The 13,087-nt window shown below is 48.6% G+C and overlaps 2 protein-coding genes across 3 annotated transcripts in view; one reads left to right on the top strand and one right to left on the bottom strand.

Moving 5' to 3' along the window:
* The window catches only part of Esrp2 (epithelial splicing regulatory protein 2), a 7,155-nt gene extending 1,553 nt beyond the window's left edge, over window positions 1-5,602 (top strand). Inside the window, exons 3-17 of the mRNA XM_010612378.2 lie at window positions 4-133; window positions 222-350; window positions 1,852-1,965; window positions 2,077-2,191; window positions 2,538-2,636; window positions 2,852-2,906; window positions 2,976-3,086; window positions 3,159-3,291; window positions 3,373-3,415; window positions 3,757-4,058; window positions 4,147-4,359; window positions 4,459-4,657; window positions 4,768-4,951; window positions 5,236-5,401; window positions 5,481-5,602. Coding sequence (XP_010610680.1) covers window positions 4-133; window positions 222-350; window positions 1,852-1,965; window positions 2,077-2,191; window positions 2,538-2,636; window positions 2,852-2,906; window positions 2,976-3,086; window positions 3,159-3,291; window positions 3,373-3,415; window positions 3,757-4,058; window positions 4,147-4,359; window positions 4,459-4,657; window positions 4,768-4,951; window positions 5,236-5,401; window positions 5,481-5,570 — 2,083 coding nt within the window. The 3' untranslated portion in view covers window positions 5,571-5,602. The remainder of the gene's footprint in view (window positions 1-3; window positions 134-221; window positions 351-1,851; window positions 1,966-2,076; window positions 2,192-2,537; window positions 2,637-2,851; window positions 2,907-2,975; window positions 3,087-3,158; window positions 3,292-3,372; window positions 3,416-3,756; window positions 4,059-4,146; window positions 4,360-4,458; window positions 4,658-4,767; window positions 4,952-5,235; window positions 5,402-5,480) is intronic.
* Window positions 5,603-8,225: 2,623 nt separating this feature from the next.
* Nfatc3 (nuclear factor of activated T cells 3) overlaps window positions 8,226-13,087 on the bottom strand; it is a 124,208-nt gene continuing 119,346 nt past the window's right edge. The window contains exon 10 of one of the 2 annotated variants that reach the window (XM_010612305.3): window positions 8,226-9,495. In XM_010612305.3, coding sequence (XP_010610607.1) covers window positions 9,398-9,495 — 98 coding nt within the window. In that variant the 3' untranslated portion in view covers window positions 8,226-9,397. The remainder of the gene's footprint in view (window positions 9,496-13,087) is intronic. The other variant, XM_010612304.3, reaches the window with a different exon arrangement.

Here is a 13,087-nt window from a genome sequence, read left to right as displayed (position 1 = left end):
CCCCTGCCCCGGGTCAGGATCTCTGGTTGTCCTATTCGGGGCTACGGCCGGTGCGCTGGGGCCGGAGCTGGGCTCCGATGAGACCGACTTAATCCTCCTAGTATGGCAAGTGGTGGAGCCGCGAAGCCGCCAGGTAAGCTAGAAAGGAGCTAGTAGGAGTCGCCAGGAAACTTCAGGGCCCAAAGGGCGCGGCGGCTGATCAGTTTCCTTACCGCTCGCAGGTGGGGACGCTGCACAAATCGCTGGTTCGAGCTGAGGCGGCTGCGCTGAGTCCGCAGTGCCGCGAGGCGAGCGGCCTGAGCGCCGACAGCTTGGCGCGGGCCGAGTCGCTGGACAAGGTGCTTCAGCAGGTGAGCGCCGGGGCCGCCGGGATGTTTCTCGGCTAGAGAGTCGGAAGGAGGCAAGGCCTGGCGCGCCGGGACCAACTGGCTGGGGCGGTAGGACAGGGTCTTGTTTGAAACTTTGACTCTCGCGTGTACATGTGCCTGTGTACGCCGGCCATTCTGATGGCGCCTTGCTTTTCAACCTTTACAGATACACACTTTTGCTAAGGGGGTGGGGATGGCGGCTGTGGGATCCACCCCAGCCAGCGGGGAAAGGAGGTTGAAACTCCCTGAGAACCTGCCAGATCAAATCTAGGAGAGCAGCAGTCAGAAACAAAAGGATCAAGGGGTCTGGACTTGGCCATAGGTCACTGGACCCTGCCACCTGCGTCCTGTGACCGATCACACGTTCGCCCCAGCCTGGACGCTGGTGGAGCGCGGGGGCGTAGGGCAGGCGGTGTCGGCCTTTGGGGCAGACGCCGCCAGGTGTGAGCTGCCCGTCCAGGCCTGTCCCGGCCGGTTGGCCAGGCGTGGGTGCTGTCCTTACCCTGCCTGGGGGCTACCTGCAAAATAGTATAAAGGCCTGGGGTGCCTCCCGACCTTGGCTGAAGTGGGAGGTGGCTTCCATTGCTGTTTTGCCTTGTCTTTACTGTGACACTCACCCTCTGACTAGCTTTGGAGTGTAATAAGTGCTTTACATGCAAATTCTTTCATCTTCCAACTGGTGATTCTTGATGAGGAAACACAAAGGTTCCAAATCTGGTCTGTTCCAGAACAGCACCCAGCGTAGTTCTCACTTGGGGAGGGTGCTAAAGAAGAGCTGGATGCATCAGGTTGTAAGGTGTCCAGAATTGGTTGGGGCAGGGATGGTGGTGGCGGTTCTCCAATCGGTGATTAGGGCTTATACCGCTTAAATAGGTTCTCCATTGGGGATGAGCCTGGGGAAGGGGCTGGGCAGCCTCTGGAGTGCACCCCCTCTATGAGCAAACAGCTCAGTGCCAGCCGGTCGATAGGTTGTGGGTCAAAGCTCATGCTGTCCCTGGTGTCCAAGTGTGGAGCCCTGTCCTTGGAGTTTCTCTGGCCGCGGTTGGTCAGACCTGGAGGCGGGGCTGCCATTGACCATGAGCCTCTGGCCTTCAGGCAGGCCTGGGCCTCCCCCACCTGTCTAAGGGTGGTGCCAGGTCAGGGACAGGTTTAACCTGTTTTGCCTCGCCTCTTCTCACCTGCTTGTCTGACTCCACCAGGTGTTTGCTTTGGCCCCACTTCAGACTCCTGTAGTGTGTGAGGGGGGCTTGGGTTATATTTGGCTGCCCTCGTTTGGCCTGGAGGAGGTGACAGTGGGCTGGGATGGGGTGTGGGTTTGCTGGGCTAGGACACAGAGCCAGGCCTAGTAGGTGTGGCCTTTCATCCCCAGGCTGGGTAGGGCTGAACATCTGGTTGAACCAGCTTCGCAACTTGCATCTTTCTACCCTAGTTCCTGCCTGCTCAGGTGTGTCTTTGAGTCTCTCACTTTACTCCCTTTCCCTAGTTCTCACAGCTGGTGAACAGGGATGTGGCTCTGTTGGGTGGAGGCCCCTATGTGCTCTGCACTGATGGGCAGCAGCTGTTGCGACAGGTCCTGCATCCTGAGGCCTCCAGGAAGGTATGCCACTGAGGGCACGATGGGTGGTAGGGTTCCCAAGGCCCCCATTGTAGTGGGGGTAGGCAGGACACCTCATTTCCCCCATTCATCCCCACTCCTGTATACCCCCAGAATCTGGTGCTCCCCGACACCTTCTTCTCCTTCTACGACCTCCGCAGAGAGTTCCATATGCAGCACCCGAGCACCTGCTCTGCCAGGGACCTCACAGTGGCCACCATGGCGCAGGGTATCTGTCCCAGCAGGGTTATGATGGCTAGTCTGTGTGTTTGAGCATGTGCATGCTGCTGGGTGGGTTATAGAACAAAACTAAGTCTGCATTGTCTGCTGAATCCTGGAGGGTACCTGTGCTTGTGTCTGTGCTGGAATGCATTTGGAATGTGGGGCTATGTCTCTGTCTGGGCTGGGGACCTGCATGTGCATGCATGAACTGGGTGAAAACCAGTAAATGTTTGTTTGCTGGGATTCTGTATGTGTCTGTGGAGAGGACTTGGGCCCAGTTATGAACATAGTGCTCATGCCGGTTGCCCCAGTATGTCTTACACTGGGATTTCTTGTCACTTCTCTACTCATAGACTTGGGACTAGAGACAGATGCCACAGAGGATGATTTTGGGGTCTGGGAAGTAAAGACAATGGTGGCTGTCATCCTTCACCTGCTTGAAGGACCCAGTGGTAAGGTTCTCTGCCTGTCACCTGCTCTCAGGGTTGGGTGAATACTTATTACTTTCTTAAAGTCTTCTTGCTCACTTGTGATTTTCTCTAAAAGAACACAGATTGTAAGCCCCTTTGTCACCTCCTCATCCCCCTCAACTGTCCTCTTTTTGCAGAGCTTGGTGGGGAGACCTCCTCCACCAGACCCTGCTGACTCCCATGCCATCTCCTCTCAGGTCAATTGTTTTCGAAGCCCGAGGTGGTAAAGCAGAAATATGAGACGGGGCCTTGGTGAGTGTGGGAGCAAGGGTGGGGGTGACACGAGCAGGACAGTTCTGACTCTGTGCCCTGCCCCTGTAGCAGCAAGGCTGATGTGGTGGACAGTGAGACTGTGGTACGGGCCCGTGGGTTGCCCTGGCAGTCATCAGACCAGGATGTGGCTCGCTTCTTCAGAGGGCTCAACATTGCCAGGTGGGTGTGGCAGAGTGGGGGAGCCAAAAGGGCAGGTCTGCCCAGGAAGTACTAACAGTGCTGGCTCTGTAGGGGTGGTGTAGCACTCTGCCTCAACGCGCAGGGCCGCAGAAATGGCGAGGCTCTCATCCGCTTCACGGACAGCGAGCAGCGGGAATTAGCACTGCAAAGACACAAACACCACATGGGAATCCGCTATATTGAGGTGAGACTTTGGGCAGGGAGTAGAGCAGGGCAAAGCTGAGGCAGGCCTGAGACCAACGGACTGTTTACTCTGTACCCACAGGTCTATAAAGCAACAGGGGAGGAGTTTGTGAAGATTGCAGGGGGTAAGTGTGCTGTCAGTGGGGCCCAACTCTTCTGCTCTTATTTTTTGTATGGTACTAGGTACTGTACTGAACTACATTCCCGGACGCCATCCCCCTTTTTATTTTTGGAGACAGGGTCCTACTTAGTTGCCTAGGCTGGGCTTGAACTGGTAATCCTCCTGCTTCAGCCTCCCAGAGTGCTGAGATTATAGTCATCTACCACCATGCCTAGCTCTGTTCCTTGCTTCTTGACCTGTATCCCACTCCCTGCCATCCCTTTCTGCTTCTGTGTGGGTGGGGGTTTGGAAGTGCACAGATTAAGTCAGATGACTCCCACACTGACTCCCATGCCACCCACCCAGGCACATCACTAGAGGTAGCTCGTTTCCTGTCACGGGAAGACCAAGTGATCCTAAGGCTGCGGGGACTGCCCTTCTCAGCTGGGCCAGCAGATGTGCTAAGCTTCCTGGGGCCAGAGTGCCCAGTGACTGGGGGTGCTGATGGGCTGCTCTTTGTGCGCCACCCTGATGGCAGGCCAACTGGTGATGCCTTTGCCCTCTTTGCCTGTGAGGAGCTGGCACAGGCTGCGCTGCAAAGGCACAAGGGCATGCTGGGTAAGCGATACATTGAACTCTTCCGGAGCACTGCAGCTGAGGTGCAGCAGGTGAGTGCCCAGGGACCCCACCCTCCAATGAGCTGTTGTCACGTGCCCGTGTGGCTTGGGGTGACAAACCTGTTCCCTTCCTTACTAGGTCCTGAACCGCTATGCATCCAGCCCACTTCTTCCCACATTGACAGCTCCACTGCTGCCCATCCCTTTCCCACTGGCAGCTGGGACTGGGAGGGACTGTGTGCGCCTTCGAGGCTTGCCCTACACAGCCACCATTGAAGATATCCTGAGCTTTTTGGGGGAGGTGGCAGCTGACATACGGCCCCATGGTGTGCATATGGTGCTCAACCAGCAGGTGAGGCTGCTGCTAGGAGGGGATCACAAAGGCAGAAAGGGGTGTGTTAGGAGCAAGGCACTCTTCTACACCAGAGTGTTTATAAGATGGTGTGCACAGGGCCGGCCATCTGGCGATGCTTTCATCCAGATGACATCTGCAGAGCGGGCCCTAGCTGCTGCTCAACGTTGCCACAAGAAGATGATGAAGGAACGCTATGTCGAGGTGGTCCCCTGTTCTAAAGAGGACATGAGCCGTGTGCTGATGGGGGGAACCTTAAGCCGCAGTGGCATGTCCCCTCCTCCCTGCAAGCTGCCCTGTGAGTGCCCCAGGGGCTGAGGGCCAGGCTGGTGGAGGGGACTCATTTCTGGCTGCCCCCACTCAGGGCCTACTGGACTCCACGCAGATGCACTCTCTACTTGTCTCTAGGCCTCTCACCACCCACCTACGCCACTTTCCAGGCCACCCCAGCCCTTATTCCCACTGAGACGGCAGCTCTGTATCCTTCTTCACTGCTCCCAGCTGCCAGGGTGCCTGCTGCCCCCACCCCTGTTGCCTACTACCCAGGGCCAGCCACTCAACTCTACATGAACTACACAGCCTACTACCCCAGGTATCCTGCTAGAACCCCATGGACCTGCTACCTGTTTTTGGGGGAGGGCACAATTCCTTTCTGAGCCAGATATGCTAAGACCTACTAGACTTTTATTCTGATAAAAGAATAAAGGGGAAAAAACAGGTGTGGGCTGGCTAATGTGATCTGCAAAATAGATTGGGAATGGTGGTTTAGAGGCAGGGATTTTAGGAAAAACTAACACAAGGCAGAGGGAAAAGAGGAGGGGTCTTGATCTGAGCTCAAAGTAGGATGTACTACTAAACCCGTCTTTCTAACCTTAGCCCCCCAGTCTCCCCTACCACAGTGGGCTACCTTGCAACACCCCCTACTGCCCTGGGCTCTACTTCCACCTCAGTGTTGTCTCAGCCAGGAGCCCTGATTCGAATGCAGGGTGTCCCTTACACAGCTGGCATGAAGGATCTGCTCAATGTCTTCCAGGCCTACCAGGTGAGGTTGGATGGCTGGAGGGCTTGAGGGCCTGGCTGACCCTGGAACTCCCTATCCTAAGTCTGTGTCCCTTTTGCAGCTGGCCCCTGATGACTATACCACTCTGATGCCTGTTGGTGATCCACCTCGCCCTGTGTTACAAGCCCCCAAGGAGTGGGTGTGTTTGTAGGTGAGGAAGCCAGGAACTAAGAGCTAGCTGATGTCTTCAGTTACCATACCTTTTCTGCATCCAGAGTACCTTCACTCCAGTGGCTTCTTTCTGGCTTGTCAAAGCTCTCAGAAGGCACCCAGAGAAGACCAAGCCCGGCTCCATCCCCTACTTATTTCTCTGGTTTTTCCATCTCAAAGATGGCTACCCTGAATGCAAGGCTGGAGGTGGAATGGGAATATCTTGCTCCCAGCAGCATGGCTGGGTCTCAAGTGGCGCCTGGGGAGCTTTTGATCTGTCCTGTATAGGCCCATACCCATGGTGGGCCTGATAGGCTAAATCCTGGTGCCTTCAATGTGAGATTTCTGTGAGAATCCAGGATTCATCTGAGTCTGAGTAAGGATCCCAGTCATCTCTTCCCATCCTCTCCTGTGGGAGGTAGGAAGGCAGAGTTAGTTGCTGTCCTTAGGATACTTGAATTTCAGAGACCATATTGTAACAGGGGTGGCCTCACCCAAGGATGCCAGCCCCTCTCCAGCTAGGCCCAAGAAACACAAGGTGGCAAAACCATAAAGTATTCTGGACTGTGCTGCAGAATCTCTAGAGAACACTAGGGGGCAGGAGGCCCCCATGGGAAAACTCAGGCTTGAATTTTTTTTTTTTTTTTTTTTTTTTGGTACCAGGGATCGAGCTCCAGACCTTATGCTTGCAAGGCAGGCGGCAGAACCACTGAGCTAATTCCCTGGCCCAACTCAGGCTTGAATTTTAAAGGAGACTTTCTGCCAGCTTCTCCACACCCACTTCCCTTTCTGTGCTGGGGATTGAACCCAGAGTCTGCTGCATACTAGGCAAGTGCTCATGCTGTGCACGCTACATCCCCAGTCCTTTTTGAGACAGGCTCTTGCTAAGTTGTCTGGGCTGGCCTTGAACTTGTGATTTTGCCTCAGCCTCCCAAGCAGCTGGGATTATAGGCACAACCCACAGCCCAGCTTTTCAGCCAACTTTCTTCCAATACCTTGGGAAGGCCAATTGTCCTGCACTCAGCAAACATCATGGAATGTCCTTTATACCTATTAAAGGGTGCAGAACTCAAGCCTTGCAAGGGATTTGGAACTTTACTCTTTCCTATGTAAAATGAACAAAATTTCCTGACCAAGTGGACTTTTTAAAAGTCCCAGTGCTCTTAACTCTGGCCCCACAGTGAAGGGATCCACACTATCCCCAGGCAGAGAAAAACACATTTCAAAGGGACTGTCAATCTGTTACCATTTATTATTTCAGCACTATAACAGGCAGAGCTTGAACTGCTGCCTCTTCCCTTTGTATCTGTATAAGGAGCAATGCACTCCTATAAAAGGTCTTAAAATATAAATGTACAAGAAAACACAACCCCAAGTGCTGTAAACATAACTGAGAACCAGTTTCTTTACTAAAAACATCCATTTTATAAAATACAAGGTTTCAACTTGAGCCTTAAAGATGATCTGTTCTGCATATCACAAACGGCTTCACAGCAATAGGTCTGGTGTAATGGCTGGCCCTCGATGTGGGTGGGTGTTCCCTTGGGCAGCAGCACTGCATGCAAACTCAGTGTCTGTTCCTCTTAAAGCTATTTTCAGCCATGTTTTTCTGTGTAACTAGTAAGCAGAAGGCTGCTCATTCCATTCCCCAATCCAAGATACAGCATAGATCTGAGGGGAAGGTGTATGCTAGTACATGCCAAATTGCTCAGTGCTGCTACTAGAGGTCAATTTGCATAGTCCAATGGATGTGTGCTTTAACACTCTCTTGCACAAAAGTTTAAGTCTGTCTATAAAGCCAAAAAATATTGACTCTTACATGAAAGCTTTTACAAAGCTAATACAAAACTGCTTACATAGTATACAAAGCTCTATTTTAAAAATTAACTTTATTTTAAATAGGAAAGCATTTCTTCTAGTGCTACAGGCATCAAGGTATTTAAAAGGCATCAAAATTTGGTGCATAGCAACTCTGGATCACAGAGGCTTTTATTCTTGAGGGCAGCAAGGCCGCCCCCAGAGGGTCTTGCAGGACCCTATGTGAGGTGACTACCTCTGGGACAAGAGGGTAGAAGCAACTCTGGCCTTGTCTCTGGAACTTTACCTGAGAGGCCAACCTCCTACCCTTCCAAAGGAAGCTGTGGACTTCCAACCAAGGCCCTGAAGCAAATCTTCCTATCCACATTCAGACACATAACCCACTTCGAAAGAAAATTTGAAAACACCCAGCCCTAAGAGGGACCACAGCAACTTGATGAATGTTCTCTATTTTTATGGGTGAAATCTAAAACATGGACCATACTTCACGCAGGATCAACAGCTCCTACCCAGCTGACTGGAAATGGTAACCAACATAACAGCTCTTTGCTCAGGCTTGGCTTGATCTCAGTAGACAATGTCCTGGCATCCAGGGCCCCACAATCCACCGGGATAACATCAAATCTTCAACCAGCCCAACACATTGGCAGGTGTAGGCACTCAAAATACTTCCTGAATAAATTACACTGTTTCATTTAAAAATATACTACAAACTTCAGGGATTTTGAAATAGGCCTAGAAACAGTAACAAATCTCACTGGTGGCAGCTTAAGGGCAGGATTTAGAAAAAGTGCCCAAGTTGGGCACCTCCTTTGGTAGATAGTAGGTTTATGCTGACCCCTGCCTTGGATGTCAGTCACCAGCAGCAGCACCAGGGCATCTTTGGTGTGGAGGGTATGGTCTATGATGCCAGCCCATTTTAGATGTGCCTCAATGCCTTCTGGAAGGTTGGTTTTTAATTCATACACATGGGACAGGGTAGGCCAGAATGATTTCAGGCTGTAAACAGAATGGGAGATAAGCTTTCCCATCTGGAATCCTACATTTTCTTTGCCCATCCTGATGCATAGTTCACTTGTGTTTAGCTCCTGACATAGAATGGCCTCTAGAATAGAACTGCAAAGCTACCTGAACCATCAGGAGACTGGTTTCGAAGGTAACACCCAAAGGCAGACATTCCCACTTGGAAAAGGTTTTGGGGCCAGACAACACTAATGAGCACTAATTTTTAAAGTTTCCAAGCTAAAACTGCTTGATGACTGCTTTCAAAGTCACCTTAGATGTAGCCATTTTGCCTAAAGTCCTGAAGGAAAAAAAGCAGTTTCAACATGGAGCCAGTAAGGAGACTATAGGAAGATGACCTAGAAAGATATAAAAAGGCTATGCTCTGGAATGTCTTTATATTCCAACACTTCCGTGATGGAATGGTCTTTTCTCATTCTATCTAACAATAGTTTACTTTTATAAAGAGTATGAGCTACATTTGGCTTTATTTCCTATGAATCTATGGCTTCAGGACACATGCTGAGTTTCTGAGGCATATGTAAGGGCTTAGAATAATTTTCTGCCCATTTGCCTGTGGAAGGTTTTATCAAAAGTTCCTATTTTTAAAGTATCAAAACTAAAGGGCCCGTCAAATGACCAGAAAATACAAATCACCAATCCTAGCTACACAACCAACCCACCTGCAAAAGCAGCATCTCTGAAAGGGAGAGCCTGCTGCATTCACACTCAGAGCACCCATCATATAAAAGTATCCTATTTAAATATAAAAAATGCAAAGCTCATTTTTCCACAGCTCAACAGCCTATGCTGCTCTGATTCTTTTACAAAATCTAACCAAGGCCAGAGGTGAGGAATGCCACTCCCCACAAATGCTGAGTCCAACCCTGGCACCGGTCCTGAAGGCGAAAAGAGTTGGAAACTCAAGGTCCAAAAGAGAAACACGCTGAGAAAATGGTGGCGGACACAAGGCTGCAGTAAGCACTGTCAGAGCCGATCAGATCTTCCTCAATCCAGGGACTCAGGACTCAGGTGAGAAGCCGCTCTAATTTGTGGGCCCTGGGAAACAGAAACCTGGGACATATCTCTTCCAATTATCTCATTCACTGAAAAAGAAAAAAAAAGGCAGAGTGATTAGTGACCTCAGAGTGATGTCATAGGATGGTCTATGCTGAGCTCTCAGTCTTTTCCACCCCCACAGCTTTTGGAAAAGGTAAAAGCAGCACTTGAAGTCTGCTCCTGAGCTGAGTCACATTAAAAAACATCCTTGGCCAAGAGGCTCCAGACGCTTTTCTCTCCATCTCAGTTCAGTTTGGCTAGGAAGGGGAATGCTGAGAGAAAAGGAAACATTCTTTTCTTAATTTTTTTTTTTTTGCTTTGGAGACAGGGTCTTGTTATAGTTCAGGTTGGCCTTGGATTCATGATGTATCCCAGGCTAGCCTCAAACTTGCGACAATCCTTCTGCCTCAGCCTCCCAAGTGTTGGGATTACAGGTGTATACCACCATGCCCAGCTTTTTCTAAAAAAAAAATTAACCTCCTAGTACTGGGGACTGAACTCAGGGCCTTATCACCAAGCTATATTCCCAACCCTTTTATTTTTTTACTTTGAAACAGGTTCTTGCTAAGAGGCTAAACTGCCCAGGCTGGGTTCAAACTTGTGATCTTAGCCTCCCAGAGTGGTGGGACTATAGACATGCAAGCCACCCATCCTAGCTCTTTTTTGGAGATTCAGGTGAGCTCAGGCTGGTCTTGACCTCATGATCCTCCTGCCTCAGCCTCCTGATTTTCTGTGATTACATGTATGCAGCACTTCGGCAGAACAGAAAACATTATTCTTCTTTCCATTTTTTTTTTTTTTGGTACTGGGGATCGAACTTGGGGCTTTGCCCTTGCCAGGCAGGCACAGTCACACTAAGCTACATTCCCAGATCTTTATCCTTACTTCTGAGGTTCATGCTGTAGAGCAGAGGACAGGATGCCTTTGAAGTAAGTGTTCACATTAACCTAATTTTTCCTTAATCTGAAGTTCCTTTTGGGAAGTTTTTCTTTCCTGATTTCCACAGTGCCACCTACTATATAAAGTGAATGAACATAAAAGATCTGGCCAAAGCAAACCAGAGATTTGGGGGCTATTTTGTTATCCTATCCCAATACGAGCACCCTTTATTGGGAACATTTGTATTATCTGTGGGCCTTTCTGATTGCAGGTTCTTTCTGGTGGTTTCTTCAATATGCCAACTAACTCAGGGAGGACAGTTCTCTATGAGGCTCAGTGCAAACAATTTCCATCTTAGCTGGGCATAGTGGTGCATGTCTGTAATTCCAGCACTTGGGGAGGCAGAGGCAGGAGGATCACCATGAGTTTGCAAGGCCAGCCTGAACTACATAGTGAGTCATTGTCTCAAAAAACCAAAAAAAAAAAAAAATAAATAAATAAATAAACAAACAAATAAATAAATAAAATAAAATAAATTAAGGTATACAAAGCAATGAAGGATGAAGGTGTAGCTTGACTGTAATTGGTACTGAATGTGTACTGAAAGTAGGAAGCAAAACCCAAAAGTATTTGGAGGGGGGCAGGGATCAAACTTGGGCCCTTATGCTTTTGAGGCAAGTGGGGGAACCACTGAGCCAAATCCCCAGCCCCCAAATGAATCTTGCTTGCAGGGTAGGTGGTGGAACCACTGAGCTAAATCCCTGGCCCCCCCAAATGAATCTTAATTAGAAAAGCATGAAGAATAATCAATGCAGGAGCACATAAATTCTCACCCATAAAACAGTTTTTGAACGTAATTGGTGCAGAAATATGAAGGCCTTTGTCAAATGATTTTTAAGTAAATCTTCCAGGTTTATTGACATTCATGATAATTATTTACAAAGAATATAATCTAATTTTACTCCTGGCTTGCTAGAAACAACCACTGGAATAGGTTTTGTTTTGTTTTTGAGACAGCATCTTACTATGTAGCTTAGGCTGAACTTGAATTTATTAGGTAGTCCTGGCTGGCCTCAAACTCCTGGCAGTCCTCCTACCTAACCCCCTTTGGGATTACAGGCAAGGGCCACCACACTCAGCTGGAATAGTTTCTTTGTAAATGAAAAGTTATGAGGAAACTTTGCACAAAAAAATTTTTCTTTTCAGTTTCCTCATCAATATAATGGGTAAGAACCTCTTATATAATATATAAAATGAAAATATACAGGGGGTATAATAAGTAGGCAAGGTAATAGTTGAAATCTATTACTTTTTTTCGTTATACCTTTAAGCTGCATAAAATGCAAGAAGTATTTTCTGTCTGGCGCTAATCCACAATCTCTGCATGACCTTTAACAGTCTTTATCACACTAGATTACCAGCAGATTTCTGGGCATGATGGCCCACAACTGTAATCCCAGCAGGGAGGCTAAAGCAGGAGGACAAATGTGAGTTCAAGGCCAACCTGGGTTACATAGTGAGTTCAAAGCCAGCCTGAACTACACAGAGACCCTGTCTCAAAAAAAAAAAAATCAGTAGATTAGTTTGGCTTGGTGGCACTCCTATAGTCCCAGCACTCTGGAGGGGAGGCTGAAGCAGGAGGATTGCCTTGACTTTGAGTCCAGCCTGGGGCTACATAATGAGTTCAAAGCCAGCCTGGATTATACAGCCTGAACTATATAGCGAGATCCTTTTTCAAAAAATAGGAAAAAGGGCTGGGGATTTAGCTCAGTGATGCTGCCACCTGCCTCACAAACACAAGGTTCTAATCTCAGCACTCGGGAGGCTGAGGCAGGAGGATCACTGTAAGTTCAAGACGAACCTGGGCTACCTACTGAGTTCCAGTTCAGTCTCAACTACATAGTGAGGCCCTGTCTCAAAAAACAAAACAAAACAAAAAAAGGAAAAAAATTATCAGTAGACATCACCATTATCTGTTTTCCAAACAGGTTGTGAGGTCCTAATAGGCAAGGACATTACTAATGAGAAAACATTAATTTATGAAGACAGGGCCTGGAATCTCTAATCCTAGTTACTTGAAAGGCTGAGCAACATGGCAAGACCACAATTAAAAAAAAAAATCCTAGCCGGGTGTGGTAGCACACGTCTGTAATCCCAGCACTGGGGAGGCTGAGGCAGGAGGATCATTGTGAGTTCAAGACCAGCCTGGGTGTAGACAGCTACACAGTGAGTTCTAGGTCAATCTCAACTATATAGTGAAACCCTGTCTCAAACCCCCCTCCACAAAAAAATCCTGATGATTGAATAAATGAATCCTAATTTAACAAAATCACTTGGAAGCTATTTGGAACCTGTACAGTAAGTTTACTGGGTGATAGGAAGGAGACCAGAGAATGTTGTAAGACTAATACATGACATCTGATTTTGACAATGTCTATTTCATGGAAGCATTACAGCAGGGGAAAAAAGCCAAAAATATAAGCAAGCATCCAACTTCTGTTAAGTCATCTGTGAGCACATATCCTTTCCATAAGCAGTAACTTCAGAGATACTCCAGGCTGCCACCTCTGTCAATTAATAAAGTTTTAAAATAAGCAGATAAAAATTAAAATGGCACTTTATCCCAAAAATGTGTTTTCCTGTCCTTTTTGTTTTGTTTTATTTCTTTTTGGAGACAAGGTCTCACTATGCAACTGAGGTTGGCTAGGTAGCTCAGGCTGGCCTTGAACTCATGGCAATCCTCTTGCCTCAGCCTCCTCA

This window comes from Fukomys damarensis, unplaced genomic scaffold, assembly GCF_012274545.1.
Source record: "Fukomys damarensis isolate Sample0158 unplaced genomic scaffold, DMR_v1.0_HiC HiC_scaffold_32, whole genome shotgun sequence".
NCBI lineage: Eukaryota > Metazoa > Chordata > Mammalia > Rodentia > Bathyergidae > Fukomys > Fukomys damarensis.
Note: the sequence above shows the minus strand (reverse complement) of the source record. Positions and strands in the feature narration are given on the sequence as shown.